At 48.9% G+C, this 27,889-nt stretch overlaps 1 protein-coding gene and 1 non-coding gene across 3 annotated transcripts; both read right to left on the minus strand.

The window, feature by feature from the left end:
• Positions 1-738: 738 nt before the first annotated feature.
• Positions 739-27,069, minus strand: PHF8 (PHD finger protein 8). Of its 2 annotated transcripts, none has more exons than XM_035097489.2 (21): positions 26,067-27,069; positions 24,112-24,197; positions 22,257-22,377; positions 20,836-20,996; positions 20,016-20,157; positions 17,807-17,993; positions 16,561-16,723; positions 16,218-16,305; positions 15,080-15,186; positions 14,874-14,965; positions 14,243-14,332; positions 12,655-12,873; positions 12,344-12,441; positions 11,040-11,209; positions 10,154-10,239; positions 9,067-9,197; positions 6,178-6,449; positions 5,155-5,250; positions 3,764-3,873; positions 2,737-3,133; positions 739-2,406 (listed from the first exon to the last, which is right to left on the minus strand). In XM_035097489.2, exons 1-21 carry the CDS (start codon positions 26,162-26,164, stop codon positions 2,318-2,320), a joined length of 3,003 nt encoding a protein of 1,000 aa, XP_034953380.2. In that variant the 5' UTR covers positions 26,165-27,069; the 3' UTR covers positions 739-2,317. The 2 variants fall into 2 exon arrangements, with proteins under 2 accessions (XP_034953380.2, XP_034953379.2); XM_035097488.2 differs by having other exon boundaries at positions 11,040-11,212; positions 26,067-27,068.
• On the minus strand, positions 13,154-13,247 carry LOC118075511 (small nucleolar RNA SNORA11). Its single transcript, XR_004691389.1, has one exon. It is a non-coding gene; the product is annotated as a small nucleolar RNA SNORA11 (small nucleolar RNA).
• Positions 27,070-27,889: the final 820 nt, after the last annotated feature.

Here is a 27,889-nt window from a genome sequence, read left to right on the forward strand (position 1 = left end):
AAGAGGCAAACCTGTATTGTGTGCAGCTGACACAGATAATGTTATTCACCACCTGCCCTGTTATAATCTACTTAAGCAGAAAAAAGATTTTAGCTGCTGCTTTCATGAATTTCAAATATGGCTGAACTGAATATATGGCTGGTTTTATTTCAGTTGAAGTTAGTGATATTGGTGGGACAGAAAACACATCGATTGTGAGGGAATTCAGCTGCTAAAAATACTGTTTAATGGGATGGTTTTGCATGCTTCTACTTCCTTCCTGAATCAGTTATAAGGGTGAGCCCATCACATACTGAACAGGACAGCATCACTAGACTAGGCCTGATGTCATAATGTCACCGGCCACAATCTGATTGGGCTGCAACTCGGGGCACTTGAAAAATGTCTTTCTTCTTCTTCCAAGATGTGTAAAAAAAAGAACTGCCGAAAAGGGAGATATTTTGAAGACACTGTTGAAAATGTTCACAAAAGAAATGGGGAGCAATTTCACATTAGCCGCAATATTGAAACCACCCAGCTGAAAATAATGTGCACAGATGCCCTTCAAAACTGGCATGCCACCTATGCTTTGGAAGTGGCATCTCAACCTGAGTACTTTGTGAGATGCTGCCCTAAGTTTATACTAAAAGCCCAACTTCTTCAGAACAAAGACTTTGTTGGAGAGAGGGGATCTCCCAGCAACCCACATGGAAGGCTTTCGTTCCTGGGGGGAAAAATATCAGAAAAATGTGCCCCATATACGAGCCATGCTAAACCATCAAAGGTTTTATTCTAACCTTGAATATATATATAAAAAAGTTTCAGCTTCATTAATTTTTTTTTAAACACACATTTCTAGAGAGATGCCTAAAAAATAGAATTCAAACATTTACACAAAGCCTGCTGGAGTCTGGCATAAAAATATGGTACACAGCCATATAAACTGAGCCGTGCAGCTGGGTACAAATGTCTTTTTAAAGTCCTTTCTTAGGGGGCATGGTGCCCTCCCTGCCGCTGTAGGGGTCGAAAGTGGGGGGGAGTGGAAGGGAGACTGCTTCATGTGAAGAATGTAAAAACAGACCCAGAAAAGTGGGGTGTGGAAGGGGAAATTAACAATAGAAGAGATTTGCAGTAGGAAGAACTGGGAAGCCTTACTGGAGACCCTCATGTCATAAAAGAAAACCTAGCAGATCTATTACAGGGGAGATACTCTGAGCCCCCCACCACCAGAGGAACCCCATGGTTAGCAGCCCCATTGGATGTAGCTGGTGCTGGCCTGTATCACTTCTGACAAGTGGGGGGAGGGTTTGTGTGCTAGATTAAAAACAAAACAACAACAGTAAAACAACAGAACCCTTCACATAGATAACCGGGCAAGTCAGGGGAAGACACTAGCTTAGCCTTCCCCCAAAATGCTAATCTTGAATGTGCAGGGAGCTTATGATCTGGAAGGACATGAAAAGCAACAACACCTGACCCCCACTCACACAATGAAGGTGACTTTACCAATGGCATGTTTTGTGTGCATAAGCCATGATGGCGACTCTCTCACTGCAGCTGGCTGGGTTTTTAAAAAACCAATTCTATCCAGCCTGCCCTCTCCTGAAACCCAAGTTCTTGAGAAGCAGCGCAGGGAAAAAATACCTTTGCATTTCCCCAGGGAGCTGTCCCTGTCCTGCTTTCTTGGGAGTTTGCCAAGCTGGCAGGTGATGCTCTGGAGCACACAAGGTGTGTCTGAAAGGGGGTCAGACTTGGAGGGATCCTTCTAGAAGACTGAGAAAGGAGAAGGGCTATCTGCTTTAAGTGAGGGCAATAAGCAGTTGCTTCCCTCTTTTTTGTAGTGGGGGGGGGAGGAAGACTGTTAAAAAAAAGAAAATTAAAAGCACTCCTTGGTGCAAAAGGTAGCTGGGTAGAAATGGCCTAACCAATATCCTTGTGTGCGATATGGCAGTGGGAGGGGGAGAACTCTACAGAGGTATAAGCCCCAAAATAGACAGAAAAAGAAAAGGAAGTGCAGCAGCGGGTCGAGGTAGGGATGGAGAGTCAGTGGGCGTGATGAAGCCCCTCTGCGCCTCTGGCGTTGTCTTTCCTCTTCAGGGGAAGGAAGCATGGTTCAGCTCAACATCAGAACGGCTGCCAATCTAGCCCAATGCTTCCAGTGGCAGGAGGAGCTCAGTCTTGGCCCTGATCCACATGAGGGAGAGGTCGCACGGGGGGCTCTTCCACACCCCATTGTCCCGGCAGCTCTCCCGAGAACACAAAGGCAGTGTCTCTGTGCCTCACTCGTCCGCTGGTGCCCAAGGGGCGTGAGGTCTGGGAGCCAGTGCGAGGATGCCACTCAGAGCAGCAGCTTGCCATTTCGGTGAATCTTCAGGATGCGTCCCAGCCGCTGCTTGGCTGTCGCTAAGCCCTTCTTGGGGCGTTTCCCTGAGAGGGGGGGGGGAAATGGTTGAGTCAGGGATGAGGACAGCCAGAGGTCCACTTATGCAAACAAAGATACACAACTTCTGCCTACTTGAAGTCCCAGGGTGGCACGGCTCAAGAACCAGCCCAAGACATCTTGATGCCGGAGAAGGAAAAATCTTTCCCGCTTGCTCATCGACACAGAATGAAATCCAGTGGGATGGTGTTCAGGCAAGGACTGCTCTGGACTAAATGATTCTCAGAGCAAAGCCTGGATTCCTAGAACACCCCCAGACCCTCCTCTAATCTGTGTCAACAGCACCAGCCTCCCAAAGTCCACACACTCCAGCTTACCTTGCGCTGCCTGAGGACCTGTGGAGCCAGCCGAGGGGCGCCGCTGGGACAAGAAGACGCCAGGTGCCATGGGTGTGGAGCTACGGTTCACCTGGGCCATGCCAAAGACATTGGGCCGGGCGGTGTACTCATGGTCCACCAGGCTGCCAGCAAACTGCTCCTGCTTGGGTTCTGGGGTGGGAGGAGTGGGTGCCAGAGCCGCCGCTCCAGGATCCGGATCCTGCTGTGGCAGAGGCAGGTCTGGTTCCACTTCGGCTTCCAATGGTTCTTGTTCTGGTTCTTGTTCTGGTTCCAGCTCCAGCTCCGGCTCCGGCTCCGGCTCCGGCTCCGGGCTGGGTGGCTTGGGAGAGGGCAGCTTCTTTTTTACGAGTTTCCGTCGCTGCGACTTCTGGTGTTCCTTCAGGCAGACAGAGAGAAACCAATGAAGGAATTCCTTATTTAGAGCTCTAGTTGTGATCATGGCCAGCCTTTTGCAGGGCGCAGGAGGTGCCACCGGATGATGCCTTCCTGATGTTGCTGGACTACAATGCCCATCATCCCTGACCACTGGCTAAGATGGCTGGGGCTGATGGGACATATGTTGGCTTCTCCCTGGGATGGGAGCTCCAGGGCAGAGAATTCATAGCCCATCCCTGCTCTGGGGCACTAAAGTTATCTGTTAGTAGTGGCTGGGGATAATTCCAGAAATTGATTATTTTAAAGGGTTACACAAAAGTTATTTGTTTGGCCACAAACCCCACGAAGAATACTGATATCTCTGTGAAATCTAATCCAAACACGAAGTACTCGAATAGGTGTAGCTCATGCAGATTTATCAGTCGCAACGTTGCTTTAAGAACCACTGACAAAAAGGCATTAATGAATAAGTTAGCACACTGATCCCCTAACGATGAAGGTCAGGCCCTACCCTGCCTGGAACATCCTGAGGCCTCGGAATCAGTGAAGCAAAAGCCTCTCCGATGTCTTCAAAGACACCCCAGCATCTCTGTCTCTTCTTCCCACCTCCAAAGCAAGTCCTGCCACTTACCTGCTGAGCCAGTTTAGCTGCCGCAGCTGCCAAGCCTGTCTCGACAGATGCCACTCTGGTCCCCTCACGCACGGGACGGTCTTGCTTGGGCAGTGTTGGGGTGACTCGGGCTGCAAGGAGGAAAAGAAATGTTTGTGCTCCTGATGGTATTCTGGATCTTGGGCTTAAAGGAAGAACAACACCCTCATCCTGTGCCAACTAAGAGAGATTTCAAAGGAGGAAATAAAATCGCCCTCCCTACTCCAAGTGGGAGCATGGAGAGGGACCCACAGGAATGGAAAATGCTACACAGACACAAACAGCGATCAGCACAACTTGCGGTGCTGCTCCACAAGCAAGAACACCCCCTAGGCCTTCTAGGAGATGCTTTCAATCCGGGAGGAGCCGCACCCAGGAACGGCAGGTACATGCGCAAAGGAAAGAGAAGGAAACAGCACACACGGTGAATGGAGGGTGCCCTTCACGCAGGATGCATTTCAGAGCCATGAAGCACAGCCCTCTCAAAACTGCTTAACAGGCTGTTTCTTTTAAAAAACCAAAACCTTTCTTTATGAAAGAAAAAGAAGAAGAAGAGTTTGGATTTGATATCCCGCTTTATCACTACCCAAAGGAGTCTCAAAGCGGCTAACATTCTCCTTTCCCTTCCTCCCCCACAGCAAACACTCTGTGAGGTGAGTGAGGCTGAGAGACTTCAGAGAAGTGTGACTAGCCTAAGGTCACCCAGTAGTTGCATGTGGAGGAGCGGAGACGCAAACCAGTTCCCCAGATTACAAGTCTACCGCTCTTAACCACTACACCACAAAGCCCTTCTTCCCTTCCATACAGCAAAGGTGTTTTGGTTTTTTTGCCTTCACCAGAAAAGTCTCCCCAAACCAAATTGCTTCAGGTAATTTAAGCAAGCCTGAGAGGCCAGTCTCTTTTGCACTCCATGATGCTGCAGAATTGCAGAACAGGCTGCATTACTCAGCGCAGATTTTTGTTGAAGTGCAGAGAACACAAAATATAGACCTCGAGGGTTCCCATCCTTTGCACAAAGGGAAGCTGGATTCTGCAACCTGCAAAGCATACATAGCAAGCAAACGGCACACCTGCAACAAACCTGCACAATTTATTGGGCTAGTGATGTTCATGGGGAAGGTCAAGGGCCCAATGTGGGAGACAGAAGGTCCGTCCCCAAATGCTAAAAACTGATTCATCAAATGCTCTCATCTCCACGGGCATTTCAGCCACCCACTTTCAAACATATCTCTGGATCCACAAAGGCTAGAAGCTTGTTTAGCAACAACATTATGAAGCAAATAAACTAAGAAGATTGAATTTGGTGCTCTTTCTGCCTCTGTGTAGCATCACATTAATGCACCAGGTCACAGTTACAGGAAATGGGTTGTTACCCTTGGGGCTCCAAGGCGCATCATCTGTGCATTTCTTCTTCTTTGGTAGAGACTTCAAGGCTGGGTCATCTTCATCCGATTCCAAGGAAGGGTAAACTACGGAAAGAGGGAATCAGGCAGGACGGAGTTCTATACAGCCACTTCAGTTACAAAAAACTGGTAAGCAGCGTTTAGCCCACATTTTCACAATCAGACGAAACAACATTCAAAAAACAAAATGCTGGAATTGCTGAGTGGCATTAAACTGAGATTGCTACCACCTAAATCTTCTACAGGAGTTGTCTGAAATTCACAAAAACAGAGACCAGGAAGGCCCCCTCCAATCCAGCTCTCCAGCAGCACAAGGGTGGGGAAGAGCCAAACCAGAGAAAGGTGTCGCAGTGGGGAATTTCAGGTGACTCGCTGCTGCTAGGCCAGTCTACTCTGGCTCTCTCTCACTCTCTCTGCCCCCTGCCCCATAGAGAGGAGGGGCACAGGGCACGCAGCCAGAGCTTGGGCAGCTCAACCCAGCCCCATGTCAGCTGTCAGCCTTGGGGTAGTGATGGCACAAACAGGGAGCCGGCAGCAGGCAGTGTTATCGCCCTCTGGCCCCTGCTCTGGGGGCAAGTGCTGCTTACCCAGACAAAGGCCAAATTACAGTGAACGGACCACCTGGGAACCTTTTGCACCTTTTGGAGACCAAGTGCAATATAAGGCTCCTTTAGAGTATAAGGATCCAGCCTGAGTATGGGTCTACAGATTTGCTGCTTCCTTCAAAGCAGGGCTGGTGAAACCCGGCGGCCCTCCAGATGTGGCTGGACTCCAACTCCCATCAGCCCCAGACAAGAGGGCCAGTGGGCAGGGTGATGGGAGCGGTAGTCCTGCAATCCCTGGAGGGACCCAGCCTTTTCTGGAAGGGCTTCTTCTTCCAAGAGGGGCCTCATTCTCTCTCTCCCCCTTTCCCTGCCGCTCTCCCCCCGCCCTGTTACTGCAGAGCAAAGCCCCTCTTCTCCCTTCCTGGCGGCAGAGACAGGCCATCCTTACTGTACTCGGCATCCTTGAAGCAGGCGCCCAGGCTCTCTTGCTCATCCATGCTGGCCTCTTCCTCGCTATCGGTGCTGTGATGGGCCGGGCGCTTGATGGGCCTCTTTCCTGAGCGCTGAGTGCCGGAGGCTCCCGCAGAGCCACGTTCGTGCCCAGCTGTCAACCAGGCTTGCAAGCTGGAGGCCCCTGGTGAGGACGAGGAGGACTGGAGGTTGGCCATGCACAGCATGCCCTGGATGGCTTCCTGAGTGCTGGGGGAGGCAGGGGCATCACTGCCGGGGGGGGGGGAGGACACAAAAGAGACAAACAGCATCAGCCACAACAACCCACATCGTACTGCCGACCGAGCCCCCAATTTGGCAGCAAAGCTGAGCACCCAAGCATAATCAATGGTTTAGTTAGACAAAATAATTAAAGGTACATCCCAAGAAAAGCTGTAGAAATCCAGCAAACGGGCATCATTTCTCTTATTTTGAGAAATGTATTGGCCAAATTTATTCTGGGTTTTTCTAGCTTTGGGGAGGACGAACAGCTATGAACTTCTGCAGGGCCCCTGGACTGCTGGAAATCATATTCAGCTCCCCCCACCCCCAACTTGTGAGATGGCAGGAAGGAGGCATCACTCACACTCCCTCAAGCACCCCTTTGCCTCCATGAAGGGATAGGACTGAAAGTTCATTTTTTTAAAAAAAGAAAACCGTATTGAATTATTTTAAATATGATTTAACTTTATTTTAAATTGCACATTTTTTCAATCATGGCAGCACCTACACTTTGGAACTCCCTGCCTCTTGACACCAGGCAGGTGCCTTGTTTGTATCCTTTTCAGCACCTGCTAAAGCATTTATATTCACATGTGTAAGTCTTGACATGTTTTAAGCTCTTTTACGGTTAATCTTATTTATCTCTGAATGCTCTTAATGGTTTTAAACTGGTTTTTTATGGATAATTTTAATATTTCTTCTAAATTACTTACGAGGTTTGACTATACTCAAGGGGTCTATGTATTTTGTTAAATGAATAAATAAAATGTTGACGTTTGCTGCCCTGAGCTCCATTGGAAGGAAGGACGGGATACAAATGGATTAAATGAATGAAATTAAATACTGTAAAATAAAAAGTGGAAATTTTCTTCTGGACCATTGACCAATGCTACACTCTGTGCTTCGTTGGACCTGCAGAATACATACACAGTGGGAGGGAGGACCATCATAGATGAAAGGGGACCCCAGCGATAGAGGTGCCTGTTTGCATTTCTTAGTACAGAAAGTATTGATCTGATAGAGATCTTTCCTATTCTACTGAATTCAAGAGGGTTCTGGAAGCTTTTCTGTGTGAAAGAAACAAGCAGAAGGTTCACGATGTTTGCGTTATTCCTTCAGAGAAGCTGAGTACAGCTAGCTTAAACTAGTTCTGTTATCTCTTTCTGTCAAGGTCATGCTGACTATAATAGTAAGGCCAGAAGGAGTTTGGCTCTCTCTTTCTGTCTCTTTCCCTTTCTGGTCTGGTGTTTTGTACATAGTATGCTTAGTGTTAAGGTTTAGCCTTATTATAAATTATTGTAAGTTTAAGTTTAAGTCTGCTGCAACTGGATTCCTTATGAACAGTGCCAACCTTGAATGTATTGGATATGGGGCGATGATGCTCATTTGCCTTCAGTAGCAGTAAAGCTCTGCTGGATGAAATACAATTGCCTCTGGTCTATTTTTCTGGGAATTCTGCAGCGTGTTTAAGTTTTCACTCTGCTAACTATATGTTGGAGTTCTGCTCTGGATCAATACTGAGTAGAAATCCATGGCAAGAGAAAGTGGGATAAGGACATAAAAGAGGCTGCTGGATCCAGGCCAAGGAGCCATCTAATCCTGTTCCCACAGTGGCCAACCAGATGCCCGTGGGAAACCAGCGAGCAGAACATGAGCATAGGAGCCCCCTCCCCCGGCCCCCTGTGGTTTCCAGCAACTGGTATTCAGAAGCATCGCTGAAGAGATAAGAGCACAGTCATTCTGGCTAGTAGCCATCGATGGCCCTCTCCTCCTCCTCCTCCTCTTCCATGAATTTGTTTAATCCTCTTTTAAAGCCATCCAAATTGGTGGCCACGACTGCCTCCTGGGGGAGCGAGTTCCAGAGTTTGACCTTGTGCTGCATGAAGAAGCCCGTTCTATGCTCTCCAGTAGAGGGAGAGCATGGCGATACTGGCATTGTGATCAGATGCAGGGAAACCAATACTGAGCAGGGAGGACCTAGGTGTGAAATTGATCGGGGGCAGGTTACCTCTCCTATGCTCCTGGCTCCGCACATGGCAGTTGCAACATGAAACTGGAGGTTTTAGAGTGGTGCCACTCTAGTTTTTCCTCCCCTGCCTCTTCCTCTCCTTGGTGACTGACTTCCTGCCTCCCACATTCTAGAGCAGGTCTTGCTCAGCCTGGCACACCCTCCAGGTACTTCCAACTAAAACTCCCATCAGCCTTTGCCAGCACAGCCATTTTGGGAAAGTGGAGGGGACAGGACACCCCGTGTACACAAGACAACACCTCAGTTTTGAAGAGGGTAAACTGTGGAGAAGAAATGCACTCTCAAATGTGGGGCTCCTTTTTCAGCCCATGGGTGACAGCTCCTTCTAGGCAACCAGCCAGGATCCTTGTGCCAGTATGTGGACCGTATGGCTGGGGAGGGGTGTGTGGCTAGGCAGAGAGCGGCCTGGAGGCTCCCCACCTAAAAGGAAGGGAGAAAGCACCTCTCTCTTTTGTTCTTATAAGAAGAGAGCCCTCTCGAGCACCATTTGTTGCAAAGAAGGGAAGAGAGTGCCCTGAGACGTTCCACGGGCAGGTCTGTCCAGAGGCCCCTAGAGCAGCAGCAGTACCTGAGGTTCCGCCAGCGGCTGCTTCTCACCTGAGCTCGTCATAGTCTGCACCGCCCACCTGCCGGCTGGCCTTGAGCAGGTCCAGGATCCCGGCGGCGCTGCTGCTGCCCTCCAGCTGGTCATCGCCAGAGGCGTCCTCCTCTTCTGTGGTGTAGTCCTCCTGAGAATGGAACAAATTTCAGAGCCTTGCTTGGCAATTCACCTATTAAGTTTATATCCTGCTTCTCTGTGCACTGTGTCCAATGGAAGGCCACAGCAGCAAAGAAAGAGCCCTCTTTCCCACCCTCCTTAATAGGAACCTGACCCATGGAAACAGGGAGGAGCAGCCAGGCTGCAAGAGTGGAGGAAATATTCACAGTAACTGGTCTGCATTACACAAAACCTAGTAAAGGGAGCAGTGGCTTGTTCCCCCGGAGGTTGAAGCCCAGTGTTGAGGGGCAGAGAAGGAGCCTCAGGAGAACTCATGGTTCTTCTGCTGCTCGTCGCTATTGGAGGAGGGAAATGATTCAGAAAGACTGAATGCCTGTCCCAGAGCATCAGTCGTCAGAAAAGTGGCCACGTTTCAGACTAAGCGTCTCTCTCCACTTAGGAGGTACAAAAAGAAAGGTTATTTTTTTATATATATAAAAACAACACTTCGCACACTTCCCCACTGATCTAGTCATTCTTTTTTACTTTAGGCAGCTTGGAACAATAATAAAGGCACATTTCAAAAAACAATAAAAGCACATTTTTTAATGTTTGATGTCTTCCTGTGTTTTAATTTGTTGGAAGCTGCCCAGAGTGGCTAAGCTAACCCACTCAGATGGATGGTATAAACAAACAAACAAACAATAAATAGTAGTAGTAGTAGTTGTTGTTGTTATAAAATGAAAACAAGATCAAATTTTTGAAATGGCAATCCTGATCTGAACTGCTAATGATTAAGTGGCATAAGAATGCCTTAAAATAAATAAACAAACTTACTGCTTACTTCCCTGAAGCAGCCATGGGGAGGCCACGACCCTCCAGATGTCAGACTCAAATTTCCAGGGAGATCGTAACCTAAATGAAGCCTCATTTCTGCTATCAAGCTCCCGGCAGCGCAACATTCCTGAAGTCCCGAGCCTGACTTACCTCAATGTCGAACTCTACTTCCCCTGGCTCTCGCACTTTGTTTGGGTCGGAGCAGGGCTTGGCTCGTGGCAACTTCCGGGGAAATTCTTGAAGCAAAAGACAGCAAATGTTAAATTAACTGTTGGACACAAAGGGGTAGGGATTGGGGGCTGTGACAGAAGCATACCAGCCTCCCCAAGGAAAGGGGCTACTATTGGAGAGCCCCACCAGATTATTACAATGCAACACCTGTGATCTGGGAGGGGGCAAGGACCAAGCATGTACAGGATCGGGCTGCCGCCAGTTTTGTCATTTAGCCAGGCAGAGACTTTGGAAATGCCATGATATTGCTGCTACTTATGCCTGAAGCAGCAGTTGGGAGGGAAGGTGGGTGAGGTGCAGCCCCTTTGGAAGAGGAGTATGACAAAGAGGAGGGCAGAGCTTGTTCAACAAACCACGGAAGGTGAGTGACAGGAAAAGTTCCTTGAAAGCAGGAAGCGGAGAAGGCAAACTCTATAGAGTTGTGCACATATACTGCAATTCCACAGAAGCACAAAAAGAATCAAGAATGTGAAATGCTCCCAATTCTTTAAATTTCAATGTTAATTTTGTTCCTTAAAAGCAAGCTCCTAGACCTTATACTCATGCCTGCCAATAAATGCTTGTAACTGTGCACAAAAGTGCCTGTTAAATCTCAGAAGTTATCCCTGTATGCTTTTTGATGGACCTCTTGTCTTCCCTCCTCCTGCAATGCTCACCTGTGCTGCCGCTTTGCTAAGCTGATCATTGTTGCTTTTGCAGATTTTTTATTTTTACTCCAATAAAATTAAACGTGCGTTTTCCCAACCCAATAGAGACGTGAGAGGCAGAGAGGCAGAAGCAAGGGGGGGGGAGAAATGCCACATACTGGCCAGCCTCTTGTGCAGCCCCAGGCTCCTCCTCTCCCTGCGCGGTGTCTCGTCAATCTGCAGGTCCTCCTCAGAGTCCATATCGGGGGCTTCAGCATCAGATGGGCTGCGGGGAACTTGTGCTAGTGCTCCTTTATGGCTCCGGCTGCGTTCAGAGGCCTTGATTTTCCTGCTAGGAGAAAACATTGCAATTGGTCAGGCACATGCCTCTCATGGCCCTGATCCAACAGCTGCTGTACACAGCCCGGTACTGTTTTGGGTGCCCCATACCATTTTCTCTGTACATCACGAAAATCTGCCTTCCCAGTTAATAGTTGGCTCGGCCCTAATGGAGGAGCCATGTAGGAGGGGAAAGAACACTGGGTTGTATCCAATGTTAGTTGTGTCCATCATTATCAATGGTCTACCCTGAGTCAAATTTAGTTGGATACAACCTTATTCTTATTTCCCACCCCAGTGGCACCCCTCCTTGGGGGATGGAAAATGCTGATTTGGGAAAGAATCACATCGTGCCTGCCACTAAAAGCTGGAAGACCTAAGTTCAAATTCCCACAGAGCCATTGAGCTCTCTGGGCAACCGTGAGCCACTCACAGCCTCCACCTCACAGGGTAAAAATGGTGAAGGAGAAAAAGCAGGTCCACTACCTCTGGGCAACTTGGAGGAAATAATTGTCTCTGCGTTGTCTCTGCCCACTGGCTCACTTCCATGTTAGCCAAGGCGAAGGTAAAGATAGCTTTTACTCTCTCTCCTACAGTGGGAACAGCAACTAAAGCAAGGATGGCTAAATTGTGGCCCTCAAGACGTTGCTGGCCTCCATCTCCCAACAGCGTCAGCCAGAACAGCAGCAACGGGGATTGTGGAATCTGCAGTTCCACAACTTAGGGAGATCACCAGGTTCACCCCCCCCCCCGGCCGCCTAATTCTAAAAGCTCGGGCAGAGCTGCTTCCTTGCAGTGTTTCCATCTCCTCATACCCTGTGTCTTGGAAGCAGGGGTTTGAGGTGTATTAAGTGGGAAAGTCCCCCAGCTGCTGCCATAACTCCTTTTGATCCCTTTGCTTGTGCCTCAGCCTGGGAAGCAGTGGGTGTAGGCACAGTTCTTGAGATCCAGGGCTACGGGGGGGGGGTGGATTTGGCCCCCTCCAGCTTCTAGTTGACTATCTCTGAGGAAACCCCTAGGCAGCGGGTGAAGGTGGCAGGCCAGCATTGCTGGAACACCACCGGCTCAGCTCTCCATTCTGCCTCGCTTTCCCATCCAGGCCAGCCCCTCTTGCACATCATAACGCAGGCACAGAAGAGCGAACCTGGTGCCCCGGCCGTTGGCGACCATCATGGGCAGCTCCTCCTCCGTCAGGTCGGGTTCCCCATCTGTGTCCTCCAGGCTGGAACTTGGCAGATCAAACTGGAAAGGAAAAGGTGGGTGGGCTACAGGAGGCCAGAAGGGGGTGACGCTAAACGCTAATCAGAAAGCGAGTTCAAAGCATCAGGAGACAGGTACCCCAAGTTTTTCTCCCCCTTTGCCCCAATCCATCTGGACTCAAAACTCGCCTTCTGGAGAATCCCACTGTGGAGCCCCCTCAGAGTACGCACCAAAGTTTCCACAATGGCGGCTCACCTCCTCCTGGCCAGGACTCTCCGCTTTCAGGGCCTGCTGCTTGTATTTGTCCAGTAGCTCCTGCTCCAAGGCTTTGACAGAGGCAACGTACTTCCGGCTGGCCTTCTGGCTCAGTTCCTTGGGGCTCTGGTCTCCCCTTTTGGCGGCTGCACCAGGCTGGGTACCCCTCTGCAATCCAAACGGGCTCCCTGTCTTCCCAATGTTCTGCTGGAATATATCCTGGAAGAGCGTGAGCATCAGAACCCAAAGGAGACATCGCTCCCCCCCCCAGCCCTTAACGTAGACCTAATGCTATGCAATGCTGCTGGGCTGGGCCCTGCCTTCTGCTGCGCTTCACAAACCAAGAGGGAGGCATTTGCCAGCAGAGGCTCCAGCTCCTCCCTGCACCCCTCAGATGTTCCATACAAGGCTGCGCTACACCAACTAAACAATCCAGTCGGAAAAAACCTGTCTGGTATCCCCCCAGAACAGAAAGACCAAGCCTGCAAGTCCTCTGTGCATGTGTTTGGGCCGCCAGAATAGATGCTTTTCTCTACGGTGTGGTATAAACAGCCAGGCTACAGTCTCTGCCATGGCTGCTCTGAGCACACCGCGAACATGATCCAGCAAGCTGTGGAATTACTGCCCAAAGAGCCAACGGGATGAGCCCCTGTTCCCTCACATGGGTGAAGTGAAAGTTGAACTGGGTCCTTTCTGAGCTCTCGCTCTTGGCCACTAAGCTACACTCAGTCACATGCCCCAGACGCAGTGTGTGGGGTCTGCTTGCAAGGGAACACTCCGGCCTCTAAGGGGTATATCAACTCATGAGCAGAGATGCCAACCTATTGATTCAAAAGGCTAACTGGAACTAGCAGATCTGCTTGTAATAGGCACACTTGCAACCGCCCAGGGCTTCTGTTTCAAGCAGCGCAGCATGGAAGCACAATGACCTGCGAGCACACCTCCTATTTGGAAGGAACAACGGCTTATAAGCACCAAAGCTGCAGGGAATGAGATGCAACAGTCATCCAGACATTCATCACAAGGAATACTGCAGGGGACTTAGTTCGTCTTTAACAAGGCACCAACAAGCCCCAAAGTGCAGCCCTAGTCAATGAACCTACTAGGTGCTGGCTCTAAGCTATACTGAGCTGTTTATACTATACCCTGAAGGCAGCTGTAATAAGCTGTGGCAATAAAATGTGGCATGCCCTCATCTACTGGTCTGCCCAAATAATGTAAGAATAGCCTGCTGGATCAGGCCAAGAACCCATCTAGTCCAGCATCCTGTTCTCCCAGGAAACCAGCAAGCAGAACCTGAGCACAAGAGCCCTCTCTCCTCCCGTGATTTCCAGCCCCTGGCCTTTGGAAGCACGGCTGCCTCCAGCTGCGCAGGTAGAGCACAGCCATCCTGCCTCTTAGCCAGATAGCCCTGCATGAATTTGTCTAATTATCATTTAAAGCCATCCAAGTTGTTGGCCGTCCCTTTCCTATAGCAACTGCATCAGAGACGAAAAGGGCACTCTAGGCTGGGCAGAAATGGTGCTACTCTCAATGCTGCTCCCCATCTCGGAATACAGGCCCCTCGCTGCCTCCTTCTCATACTCACTTCCACGAGCCTGATCTCCTTGGCCAGGTCTTTGATGAGCTGTGCTGGGCGCACCGTGCCAGGGATTTCTTCCTCGTGCTCTGCCAGGGCCTGAGGAGGAGGAGATCAGGTTGCTGCAAGCTCTTGCCCTCTGTGCCAAAGGGAAGGGCCACAGACAAAGGGGTGTGGCTGGCCGCAGGCCCCTCCCCAGAAGGAGTGGGACTTCAGCTCCCAGCAGCCCCAACCAGCATGGCCCAGGGGTCAGGGATGAAGGGAGTTGGGAGTCCAACAACATCTGGAATGCCACAGGATCCCACCCGTAACTTTCCTCCCCCTTCAAATGCTTGGTATTTGGGCCTAGAGCTCGCAGAGGTGGTCAACCCGTGCCCAAGCTGCACCGCTTTAGACTGCAAGCGGAGGCTCAGGACTGAATGCTTCTCCATAAAAAATAAAAATGGTGTCCACAGAAAGGAAATGTGCCGGGGAGAAAGTTTATAGACTCGCTTTCTCCCTGATGTGCAGGCTGGTGAAGTCTATGAGGTGTTTTTGTCTAGTGGGTAGGCAAGCTTTGCTCTGAGTCGATCAGAACCCTGGGCAGCAACCCCACACAAAGAGCTGTAGCTCATGGAAGGCCCTTCTTGCAACCCTTTACCTCCTTCTTAGTCCAGGAGCGGAAGGCTGTGTTCAGGGCTTTGGCCCCATGAACCAAATAAGCAGCCGGGTGTCTGCGGTTCTCTCGAAGGCCTGTTGGGAGACAGAGCGCATTAGCAGCAGAAGCTCTCATGCCCAGCAGCTTTGTGGGGTACGGTGGGAGCACTGCATGGAGGGGCACCAGGGAGGGGAGGACTCAATACTCACCTCGGAAGATATCCAGGAGGTGTTTACCAACGTACCAGCAGATGGTTTCAAAGTTGGGAAACTTGAAGAGGTCAGCTGTGCTGAGACGCTTTTCAATCTCATAGGCTCTGGGCAGGAGGAAAGAAAAGACCAGTGAGGTCCAAGAAGGGTTATGTATGCTCTAGGCCAGGGGTCAGCAACCTTTTTCATCTGTGGGCCAGTCCACCATACCTCAGACCATGTGGTGGGCCAGGCTATATTATTTTGGGGGGAAAGAACGAATTCCTATGCCCCACAAATAACCCAGAGATGCATTTTAAATAAAAGCACACATTCTACTCATGTAAAAACACCAGGCAGGCCCCACAAATAACCCAGAGATGCATTTTAAATAAAAGCACACATTTTACTCATGTAAAAACACGCTGATTCCCAGACTGTCCATGGGCCGGATTGAGAAGGCGATTGGGCCACATCTGGCCCACGGGCCTTAGGTTGCCTACCCCTGCTCTAGGCTTTAAAACCATGGAATTCTGTGCCAGAGGAACTTAAATTTAGCGATCAAAAAACACCCCAAAACGAATTCTGTAAATTAAATCCATTTGCACGATTTCAAATCCTTTGTTCTGCTCTGCTGCCAACTGCGTGAAGGCGCAAGGAGTTTTGAAGGCCACTCAAGACCCAGCTCTGCAACCTTTAGAAGCCTCCCTCAGCAATTCTGCCGGCATTATCAGTGTAACCGTAAGGACTAGAAACTGGCACTTTTAAAAACTGAAATTCACCCAGTATCCCATTCTGCAGTCTCACAGAAATCATGGCATGCACACAGCTCTGGATCCAGCCGACACTGAGCAGTGGGGACAGAGCCCCATGCTGAGCAGCACGCTCTGTTCTGTGATGTATGTTTCTCTCCTGGCTCTGGTTCCATTTAGGAACATAAAGGAAGCTTTAACACCAAGTTAGAGCATTGGTCTATCTGTACAGACTGGCAGAGATTCTCCAGGGTTTCAGATCAGAGTCATTCCCACCCTTATGTGGAGACTGGATCAGGGACCTTCTGCATGCCAAAGAGTGTGCTCCACCGGTGATCGAGTCTCCTCCCCGCCACTTCCCAAGATGCCTCGCTGCAGACCAGCAAAGCACTCCCAGCCAAACTCACTTGAGCTGCATCTCAATGTTGAGACTATGTAGGAAGTTTCCCCCAAAGGCCAGGCAGTCAACGGGGGTCAACACGGCATGGATCCAACCTGAAAGTGGAAGGAGGAAGCAATCACATGGACTAAGGACTGGGCCTACTAGAAGGACTCATGGCTTATGAGAGGAAAGGGAAAGGGTGTCCCCAGCCGCTAGATGCAGCTGGATTTCACATTTTGAGCTGCAGCTGACGCTGTGGCAATGCAAGTCACTCACAATGGAAGGAGAGGTGTCCCTGAATGGGAGAAAAACAAAGGCCCCAGGAGTAGCCATGGACAAGGAAGTGGCAGACAGGACCGACTTAATACCTGTGGGTATGAAGAGTGTCTGGCCCTGACGGACGGGGCAGCGATAACATCGGTCCACCTGGTCCCCAAAAAACAACTCGTTCTGATTGGAAGAGCTGCTCCAGGCTTCAAAGAGGGTCAAGTTGGCAGCAGTGGGACGCACCAGATAGAATATCTTTTCTCCCTGCGAGGAACAGATAGTAGTGAAAAGGAGCTGATATGCCACTTCTAATGTTTAGGGGGGAAAGGGCTGACAAACAGGGCAAAAGCAGATGCCATGAAGTGCAGAGAGGGCTGGGGTAACAGAAGGAAGCATCCTGTTGCACAAGGGGGCATTTAATGTGGAGCATCAAGTCTGCAGAGTACAGCTCCTTGGCTCAACCTCAAGGCAGGCTGATTTGGAGTGTCACAGAATTACACAGAGGACAATCGCAATGCTTGTTGTGTTTTTCCTCTGTGCATGTATGGAACTGTGACACACCCACCCACCCAGCCAGGAATACTTTCCTGCCATTCAAATAATGTTTATTGGCCTGTAGATGTCAAAAAACCCTCCAATTTCTGACATCCTTTAAAGCACCTGAAATTTAGCTATTCCATTCTCAATCCTCTTTCTTTTCTGAACTCAACATACAGTACTCTGTTTCTTCAGCCTCCGTCTATGGGGGCTTCAACCACCTAACAAGAGGTGGTTCTTGTCAGAAAATAAAATGATGAAGAGTACCAGCTCCAGAAACGGAGCAGCAGCAGTCCAACAGCCAGCAGCTTCTGGAGTAAGGATGGAACAGGAGATGTGAAGATCAAACTAGAAGCTAGAAATAGCTCCCTGCTGCTCAGTTTTGCTGGGCCTGGCAGAAGCCTCTTGGTGCCCTTCAGCAGCTTCCAAAGAAGTCCATATTGCTAAGCAAACTGCTTAGCTTCATTCCTCATAGAACAGAAAGCATAAACACAAGGACAGCAGACTCATCTGACTGTATACCAGTTGCCACGTCAGACTCCAGGCCTGGTGTTCCTGGCAATTTTTTTATGCTCCTACTCAGCCAAATGGCTCTTGAACCCTTCAACCCAATATGCCACCTTAGCATGTGTAAGATGGATTTCTTTCAAAAATAAAATATTTGGGGAGAGGGTGGGAAACAGACAATGAAACATTCAACCATCACCCGGAATCTGAAGTGGAAGTACACCCAGGAGGGCTGCTGGTTCTGTGGCTCAGCTCTAAGATCAAGCTCCCTTCCTGCCCACCCCAATGCCTTCATATTCTTACCCGCAGCACATGGTACCAGACAGAGGTGCCACCAAAGTCAATGTGGAAGTCCGTGTAGCTGTCTCGCACGCCCATCAGGCAGTACTTCTGCACGTTGGGACGCTCAAACACCGACTCGCCTGGCCACAGGTTCTCTACCCAGGACAATTTGCGCACAATCTTTGGAGTCTCCACCAAATTAGAGAGCCTGCAAAATTGCGAGGGAAGAATAAATTGACTCGTCCATCTTCCAGAGATTTCTCCTGACAAGATTTTAGGTAGTAATCCAGTAGAGAGATGAGTGGATTTAGATCAGGAACACTGCATTTCAAATCCTTACTCATTTGAGGAGTCACTTGGGCAAGTAACTCGCTTTCTCTCCCTTATTTCTCCATCTGCAACATGGGTACCACATAGAATGGGTAAAATCTAAATACTGTAATAATAATTTATTATTTATTATTTATACCCTGCCCATCTGGCTGAGCCTCCCCAGCCACTCTGGGCGGCTCCCAATTCAGTATTAAAAACAATACAGCATTAAATATTAAAAACTTCCCTAAACAGGGCTGCCTTCAGATGTCTTTCAAAAATAGGATAGCTGCTTATTTCCTTGACATCTGATGAGAGGGCATTCCACAGGGCAGGCGTCACTACCGAAAAGGCCCTCTGTCTGGTTCCCAATAATCATAATAATAGATAAAGGGGACCCCTGACCATTAGGTCCAGTCGTGACTGACTCTGGGGTTGCAGCGCTCATCTCGCGTTATTGGCCGAGGGAGCCAGCGTACAGCTTCCAGGTCATGTGGCCAGCATGACAAAGCCGCTTCTGGCGAACCAGAGCAGCACACGGAAATGCCATTTACCTTCCAGCTGTAGTGGTACCCATTTATCTACTTGCACTTTGATGTGCTTTCTAACTGCTAGGTGGGTAGGAGCTGGGACCGAGCAACAGGAGCCTACCCCGTCGCAGGGATTCGAACTGCCGACCTTCTGATCAGCAAGCCCTAGGCTCTGTGGTTTAACCCACAGCACCACCTGCGTCCCTTAATATTAATAATAGTTACATTTAATATTTATATAGGGCTTTTGGAGTGTTCGAATTACCATACACTGTTTCAATACATCACTGTAAAATTTTTATAAGGCAGGTCAGTATAACTATCATCCCCAGGTGGTGTGGAAGAGGGATTCGGGCTGAGAAAAGAGTGTCTCACCTCAGCCCATTTAGTGGGTTCATGATCAAGGGCCAAACTTGGGGAAGAATATACTAGACCCCCACCCCTCACCTTAAATAAATAAAGGTGGGAAAGGAACCTGGGAACTGCAACTGTGAGTGGAAAAGCAGCAGGTGCTAAACCCTTTCCCCTTTGTAAACTCAAAATTGCACAGACTCCACCTGCTTTTCCATCTGCAAACAAAAAGAAATGTGGACCCTGCATGATATGATATGAGAGCAGCTCTTGGGAAGGGCAATATTGAGTGTGGAAACAATGGGAGGGGAAAGGGTTAAGCAGTCATTCCCTTGTTCCTCCACACAGCCTCCCATAACTAGTTTTCAACAACATATATATATATATATAGCAAGGAAACAGTTCATGCATCCCACACAATGCTATGTTCAACCCTGAAACAAGATTTTGAATCAGGGCCTTATTCATTCATGGCTGCTACACAATTTAAAATGCCTTCCTTCTCTTTTTGTCCCTCCAGCTCAAGGATGACTGCAGCCCTATCGCTGTTGTTTGAGTTCAGCTCCCATCAACCTGTCAGCTTGGCCAATGGTCAAGCCGATGAGAGTTGTAGCAAAACATCAATTCGAGGCCACAGGTTCCCTACACCTGATCTTTGCACTCCAACTAATGTGTATCATGAGCTTTCAGAAGAAATGCCCATATTCTTTTTCATATTCACAACCGCTTCCAATGACCTGCTAAAAGCCCAACAGGTACACAAGTAATGTATCTATCGGGGTGGGAGTGGGGGTGGGGGACACACACCCATTTGTGAGAAAGGGAAGAACCAGAAGAGACAGACTTCTGTTGCACCCCCACAACAGCAAAGACAGTTAGCAAGGAGAGGGATACTACTGCTTAGTAGGGAGGGAGATACTACAGCTTCATGGCAAAAGTGGGGATTCTCCAGCTCCAGGGTTTCTCTCTGCTGCGTAGGGCGAATACTGGGGGAAATGAAGGACACGCAGCTGCTTTCATATTCCCCTTATCCTTGCCTGGTCTCAGAGAATTCGAGGCTGATGACGTTCAGTACTTTCTCCCGGCGACTGCTGGAGTAATATCTGACAAAGTCACCCAAGCACATCTTGAGGTCGGCCTGGCGAGTCACGTCAATCACATCAATCTCCTTGTCAGCTCCTGTTGGAAAAAAGAACAGATATGCCGGGCCGCTCAGATGACGGGACAAGTTTCCGAGAGGGCTGCAGTCACAGGAGATGGCAGCGCAGTCCCTTGCAAGCTTCACGGTTAGGTGGAATCTCTTTGCAGGGCATCCCCACCAACGTGGCGCAATGAACTGTCAGAAGTTCAGCACTGCCAACATCTCCCTCTAGAGGCTCCTTTCCTCCAGCACCTTGGCCAGCAACTGCAATCAAAGGGCCAGAAACCCAGTGCTCTCCATTACCTGCTGCTTCCACACACACATATCTTTTGCCTTTGCGGCGGCAGTTGTGGAGCAGGAGGACAAGTAAATGAGCATAGCCACGTATCCTGTAAGAGGCTGGGAAACCAATAAAGGCTCTAGGGGGATAACCAACCCATGTGGCTAAAGATAAGACATTTTTCTCCCTATTTGTTCTCATCAATCACAACCATGGAAGAAAGGACGAATGAGATTAATCCCACAGACAAGTTCTCTCTCCATGCAACCATGCACAAAATGCAATTGCAAGTAACCACACTGCCTCGGCGATGAAAGGACAACATTACACCAAGCTGTGTGACTTGCTAGCTCCCTTTCCCGACCGCAGTGAATGAAGCACCCAACACAGAGGTCTCCTTTGGCCACTCTGCCGGCAACGCTCCCCTGCTACTCACCCACATAATGCTCCACATCCCGCACGGTGAAGGAAGGTGGAGGAAGGGTCATGCCCAGCCCATCCTTCTTCAGGACAAGGATGGGGACGCTGAAGCTGTTCTCCTCCAGAAACTCCACAGTCAGCTGGGTCCCGCTTGGCTTTAGGATAACGTCATCCGCACTGGGGAAGCAGGGGGGGGGGGGTCAGGCCAAGAACAACAAGCCAATCCCAAGTTTCTACCTCTTAGGTGCATCTGTCACAGAACACGGAAAGTCCACCACACAGACTCAGCCAATTGCCCCATCCTTCTATGTTATATGACTTGGTTTGCTATTTGTTGTGGCGAGAGGAGGCTCCCTCCCCCTGCAGCTGCAGCCTAGAAGACTCTCTTTGGAGACGCTCTGTGCGGCAGGGGGGTGGGGCAAGACCAAGGGTGTGAGCAGCTGCAGGGATATTCCCCAAAGAATCAGAAGTCAGAAGACAATAAATAGCAGACCAGTTCATAAAACAAAGAAACAGCCTGCTATCAAGACTGCATCAGACCATTAACAAGCTGCTCGCTGGACCTGCCGTGCCACAACTTTCTAAAATAATAGTTCAACAGACTACTGGACTTTAACCCATTGGAATGCATCTCTGCTTCATGATTAATGGATCCAAAATACCATCAGAAAAAAGAACCCCAATCTTGAGGCAGCAGATTATTCATACATTATTCTTCCATCTCATTTTTACTAAATCACCTTGGGGGGAAATCATCTCAAGGCTCAACTGCCCATTGAGTCAGAAATCAGGATCACATGGAATGGTTGAAAAGCATCAAGCACAATATATTTGACTGTAGAGTAGGTGGTGGAGAAAATATTCCAGGCAGAACTCAAGAGACACAGAGGCTCACCAAGTTCAGCCGATCTATGGAGTGGCTCTGTAGTCCTGCACGTGAACAGCATGAGGGGGACAACTGACCACTTGCTGTATTTTAAGTCCACTACAACCATCAAGCCTCTTTAGCAGCTGAGTCACTAAGAGGACTCCGAACCTGGTCACCTTTACTCAGGATAACATAGGTGCTGACTTGCCCTTTAACCACAGTTACAGTGGAAAGGAGAACATTTGCTCTAAGCAGGGGCAGATCCCATGGTGATGAGATCCTCCTTTTAACTGTGGCTAAAGGAGTCCTGATGTTAAAAGAGCCCCGATGTTACAGCTGTGCCATTCATTCCATCCTGCACAAAGTTGCTGGGAAACAAAGCCCCAGACAGAGAGCTTCTGCCCGTGCAGGCAAGTTTGGAATAAAAAGGGCTTGTCCACAGTGCATTCTTGGCCTTCTGGAACAAAAGCTTCCCTCTACCTGAACACCAGCTACCCTGTAACATGGATTTTGGAGAGTCTTCCTTCTTTCCTCTTGGGTGACCTAAAAATCACCAAGCGTGTGCCTACCTAGGGAACGTCCTGCTGCGAAGTTCCTTGATGAACAGACTGCTTCCAGTCTTCACCGCCTTGCCAACCTCTTTGACCGCACAGGAGTCAGGCTGTTTTTGGGTCCCCCGGCGTCGTTTCACTGTCAGGGGGAGGGGAAAGCAAGATAGTAAAGGGGGGGGGAGAAAAAGACATAAGCAGAGGAAGGTGATAAAGGTATTGAAGAAGCTAAGAGAATACTGCTGATAAGGTTACAAACAAACAACACACACACACACACACACACACACACACACACACACCTGTAGTCAAGGGCCTACACATGAGAAGGTCTGTGCTAAACAAAGAAGGACCATAGTAGAGTGTTAGAAAGTATATCAGGTTTGGCACACACCAGCCTGCCGTAACTTGCAGCTAAAGGCGTCCTCCTGAGACCCTAAATCAGGGATACCCAAACTAAGGCCCGGGGGCCGGATGTGGCCCAATCGCCTTCTAAATCCGGCCTGCGGACGGTCCGGGAATCAGCATGAGTAGAATGTGTTCTTTTATTTAAAATGCATCTCTGGGTTATTTGTGGGGCCTGCCTGGTGTTTTTACAAGAGTAGAATGTGTCCTTTTGTTTAAAATGCATCTCTGGGTTATTTGTGGGGCACAGGAATTCATTCATATTTTTTTTCAAAAGATAGTCCGGCTCCCCACAAGGTCTGAGGGACAGTGGACCGGCCCCCTGCTGAAAAAGTTAGCTAAACCCTGCCCTAAATTGTGGGTCAGCTATTGGGTTAGACCAGGGACAGTCCATTTTCAACACTGTATCTTTCTTTAATAGTTGCATACATGAGAGGTATCTCATGTATCTCATGGTATCTGAAGAAGTGTGCATGCACACGAAAGCTCATACCAAAATAAAAACTTAGTTGGTCTTTAAGGTGCTACTGAAGGAATTTTTTTATTATACATGAGAGAACTTGCAAAACATAAGTTTCTAAAAACTGCACTGCTGCTGGAACTCCCTTATCCCCACCATGATTAAACATGGAGATATGCCAACATCAGCAGGGCTGCATATACACCACAATGTTCTAAAGCACAGGAGAAGCACTGAATGAGATATTGGACAAAATTCAGTTTCCTACAACTCTCAGCCTTCATTCAAAAACAAACAAAAAAACCCACCCAAATTTCCAGTCCTGGTGGTTGCAAAAGATCGGCTTGAAAGTGTGTGGGCAGAAGCCAGAAGAGTAGGTGAATAAACTTTCCAGAGGATTGGACTGAGGTCCTTACCCCTCTTCTAAACTAGCAAATGCATTAGTTAAAAAACTAAACTCTGTAAAATAATGGAAGAATGCAAAGAGTTTATGCAAATCTGCATAAACTGGAATGATGTAAAACAGTCAAAATGCAAACAGACTGTGCCAATTGAGATGAACAATACACATCTGCATAGGTTGTAAGGATTGCAGAACTGGCTTGGCTTGGTACAGAATTTTTATGTACTCAGTTCTGAAAAATTAAGTCCTGACTATTAGTCAAAAAGCACTGGGTTAAATACTGGATAACCGAAAACAGCAAAGCTGCAAGGGAGGCAGGAAATCTGGAACAGGAGTCCCTGAGGCACTATGCAAAGCCACAAAAGCTTTCCCCGATCTGTTCTTGCACCCTTTAGCAGACACATTGTGTTTTTATATTACAGAATTTCTTTCTCGAACCACAAGGACTAGCACTTTTTAAAAAAGAGAACCTCTCATTCATAGGGATTTGATCAATACACCAGATTTTGTGATTTGTGATGAGACAGCATCCATGCAGGAATTAGTATACAATTATATCCTATTAAGTCTTCATCCCACTGAAAAATCACAGCAGGACCATAACTTACTGACAGATGGTCCATGAAGAAGTTGGCAGTTAGGGCAGTGATACAAGTCAATGTCGGCTGCTGCATCTTCTTCTACTCCAACACAGCTTGAAGAGAGAAAGTCAGTCACATACTTCTCCAAAAGACACGACAACAACCACTAAAACAGGTATGGAAAGACTGTGGCCTCCAGCTGTCATTAGACTACAACTCCCATCATTCCTGACCATTGGCCATACTGGCTGAGGCTGATGGAGCTGGAGCCCAACCACAATTGGAAGGTCACAGGTTCTCCACTTGCTCTAAAAAAGCAATATCCCCTAAGTCTACAACCACCCAGCCCTAGATGAGCACCCTGTCCAAGCCCAGAGACCGCTTCTTCTAACTCTGAAACACAGGAACTGTACCCTAAGTCAGAGTGCCTAGTTTGTATATACAATGTCTTCAGTTCAAGGGCATGCAAGAGGAATGGGACAGTCATCTGCCAGAAACCTCAAAGATACGTAAGACACTTCACTCGGCTAGACAGGTCTTTTCCAGTTTAAGGCAACCCTTTCTATTCTAAACCAGCATGTCCTGTGGACCTGATGGAATTGCAGCCAAATGCTCCTTAAAAGATAAACACCTCACATTCCAACGTCCACACTCTTTGTTTAAGAAGTTGCACCTAGGGAAAAGCTCATTTTTTAATCAACTGCCTGTCAGTTCCATCCTAGACCTGGTAGCAAAGGCATCTTCACCTATTAATGTCCTACAAGGGAGTGAAAAATGGCTGCATGAGAAGTTCTGAATGCAGTTGCTACCAGTTGAAAAAAACCAATGCTTGCTAAATGAAGGAACAACCCGAAATGTAATCCAGACATGACTGTTGGTGATGGGTGTCTGACAGTTTGGCAAAAAACAGAGTACTCTACCATCAACTCCATGAGAAGAATTCCAGGAGCGACAGGAGGCAGGTGAAGACCACCTCAGGACATGCCCCAGATGGGCTCACAACCCATTGCCAGCCCTGGATGAACTACCAACAACCATCGTGTAGAAAAGACCCTAATGTGTTTTTGATATGTTACTATTTTTATTTTATTTTTAAAATATGTATACTTGAAGGCCACCTTAGTAGGATTTGTATCCTGAATGGTGGGATGTAAACAACTGCAATGAAAATAAAATAAAATAAATCTGGCACAATAGAAAGCAGTTCTATACTATCTTCCATGAAACATGACTGCACTACATGCAAGTGCAAAAAGAAGCTGTGTGGGGTTGAAACAGCACAATAGATACAGGATTACAGCTTCTTATATTTTTGCTGCATTTCTATAACTTCAGATCCTGCACTTCTATAACTTCAGATCCCTTAATAGCCAGTACGGTCTGATTTAAGCACATTGCTTACCTGTTTGGGGGAGTGGCAAACTTATTTTAACTGGCACTGTAAGGGCAGGGATGGGAGACAGGGAACTCCTATCATTCCTGGCCACCAGCCATACTTCCTGGGGCTAATGACACCTGAAGAGCTAGTTTCCCCATCCATGACTTAAGGCATGTGAACTGTTTGGCAGGTATAAACATGAAGTCCATTGGTCAATGCCTGTTTGTATGGATGAATGTGACGGTCCCCCAATCTATTTCTGGCAACTACCCAGAAGCTTCCATGCACAAAGACAGTGCAGCCCTAAACACCAGATGATGAGGGCAAGCAACAGAAGACCCATCATGCTTTACTTGTGTGCTTCAAGAGGTCTCAGACTGGCCACTTTTAGGAAACAAGCTTTAAATCTTGGCCTGATCCACCAAGGCGATTCTTAAGAGCAACTAGCCCTTTGAGAATTACTGGCATTCTACCCATACTCTTCATCAAGGCCCCCGATTAAAGGCAGCACCTCCAAGAGCAGACATATCCTGGATTTAAAGAAGCAAGGGCTTCAGAGCCGCTACCTCCAAATGTCAGTTCCCACCCAGTGCCGCCTTCTCACCTGCCGTGGAACCAGTCCTGGCAAACGTCACACTCGATCATGAAGCGGGTGACATCATAGGGCAGGCGGCAGAGACAATACACAGGGACAGAGGCCATGGTGGGACCAAGTTCAAGCAAAGGAAGACCCTCCAGGAACCGAACAACGTCAAAGCGTCCGCTATGGCAAGTTGAAGGACGCGGTCATGCTGAGGTGTGCAGGAGAGCCAGTCTTTCTTCAGCTGAGTGGGGGCTAAATTATTTCATCCCAGCCAGGCAGCCCAACTCCCCAAGCACCAACTTCCCTGCAAAATGTGCTTGTTGGATCCTTGGGATGCCCGTGGTGTCTTCTTCCTCCCCCAAAACAGCAGGGCTTGCCTGCAGGCAGTCTCTTGAACCCCAAAGTTTCAACCTGAAGTTTCATGGGCTGCTTCTGATCATCCGAAGCCCTCCAAGGCAGTCTCCCCAAGTTTGCCCCCACTCTAGGAAGGGAAACCCCCCTCGCCTTCCTGGCCTAAACTTCCCAGGTTCCTTTTTTGTTTCTTTTTTTGGGGGGGTATCACCCTTGCATCTGCTGCAGCCCCAAACTTGCCCGCTTCCTCAGTTTCTCCCCAAAGGAGATTCCCAGCTGACAAAGCCGCTGAGGGACATCGCGCTCTCCTGGGCGACCTTCGGGTCTCGCTCCTCTCGCGCCTCTCTCCGTCGGGCTCCCAAATACTCCCCACTTCCCAGCCAGGCTCCCCTTGACTCCCGGGAGGATACTGGTCCGGGGGGGGGCTTCCCTCGTCGCGGCCAGAGACGCCCTCGCCTCGCCCCAGGCCCGCAGCGGAGGCGAAGCACTGCGGACTCGCACGACTCGTCCCGGGCTTCTTTCTCCCTTCCGGGCAGGAGCGCCTAACTCCACGGCGGTGATCGAGGCCTTCTCGCGCCAAAGCGGCTGCGCTGCTTCTCGGCGACTCTAGAGGCCTCGGCGAGGCCCGGAATCCTGCTCTTGCTCCGGCTCCTCAATAAAGTTTATTCAAAACCACGGTGGGGGTGGGGGTGGGGGGTGAGACTCGAGGAGGCGCCGGCGGCCATCTTAGGAGAGGCGTAGGACGGGAAGCTTGGGAAGCCATCTTGAGAAGGGACGGAAGAGATGCCTGCGTCGTAGAGCTACGAAGGATTGGAGCTGCGCCTCTGCAGTTCCACATCTGAAAGGCGGGATAGACGCCATTCCCGTTCCTCGCGAGAGGAGCAAAGGCGACGGGAAGAGCAAAGCACCGCAAATCCTTGTTCGGCTCTTTAGCGCGGGCGCGTCGGGGCACTTCGGAACTCCCTGCCTCTTGAGATCCAGCGGGCGGTTTGGCTCTACTCTTCTCAGCGCCCGCTAAACAGCTCATTGCTTAAGCAAGCCTACCCAGCTGCTTAGGAAGTCGAGGCAATGCGAATCTGTTTCAGTATTTTTTTTAACTTTCGTACTTGCGTGTTGCTTGCCGAGTTTCGTTGCGGGAGTTGTTGATGTGGGTTTTGTTGCCTCTTTCTTTCAGATCATGTGATTTGTGTGGAAATTATTCAGTTCGTTGGTGGATTTTTTAAAAGGCTTTTATTTACTGTACTGTATACGACTACTTTTCCTATGTTGTAGTTACGTTTCATGTTTTAGCTGCCTTGAGCGCGGTTTGAACTGTGGAAAGGCAAAACGCAATTAATATGTATATGTGTTTTAAAGTAGGGTGGTGATTTTTTTTCGTTTTTATTGATGTATCTTTTTGTAAACTGCTTTGAGGGTTTTTTGCTTTTAACAATGAAGCAGTGTGTAAATCTTATAAATGATACATAAACGGGACTCTAGTGTAACTGCCGTTT

This window comes from Zootoca vivipara, chromosome 16 (assembly GCF_963506605.1).
Source record: "Zootoca vivipara chromosome 16, rZooViv1.1, whole genome shotgun sequence".
Lineage (NCBI taxonomy): Eukaryota > Metazoa > Chordata > Lepidosauria > Squamata > Lacertidae > Zootoca > Zootoca vivipara.

Bases quoted from the DNA above. Each gene is read 5' to 3' on its own strand.
- PHF8 (XM_035097488.2), bottom strand. From the start codon at position 26,164: ATGGCCTCTGTCCCTGTGTATTGTCTCTGCCGCCTGCCCTATGATGTC. The intron at 20,997-22,256 runs GTAGGCACACGC...CTGCTTCCCCAG, and splicing joins CGCAGCAGGACGTTCCCTAG to TGCGGATGACGTTATCCTAA. The intron at 10,240-11,039 runs GTATGTGGCATT...TTTTGCTTCAAG, and splicing joins GCTGCACAAGAGGCTGGCCA to AATTTCCCCGGAAGTTGCCA.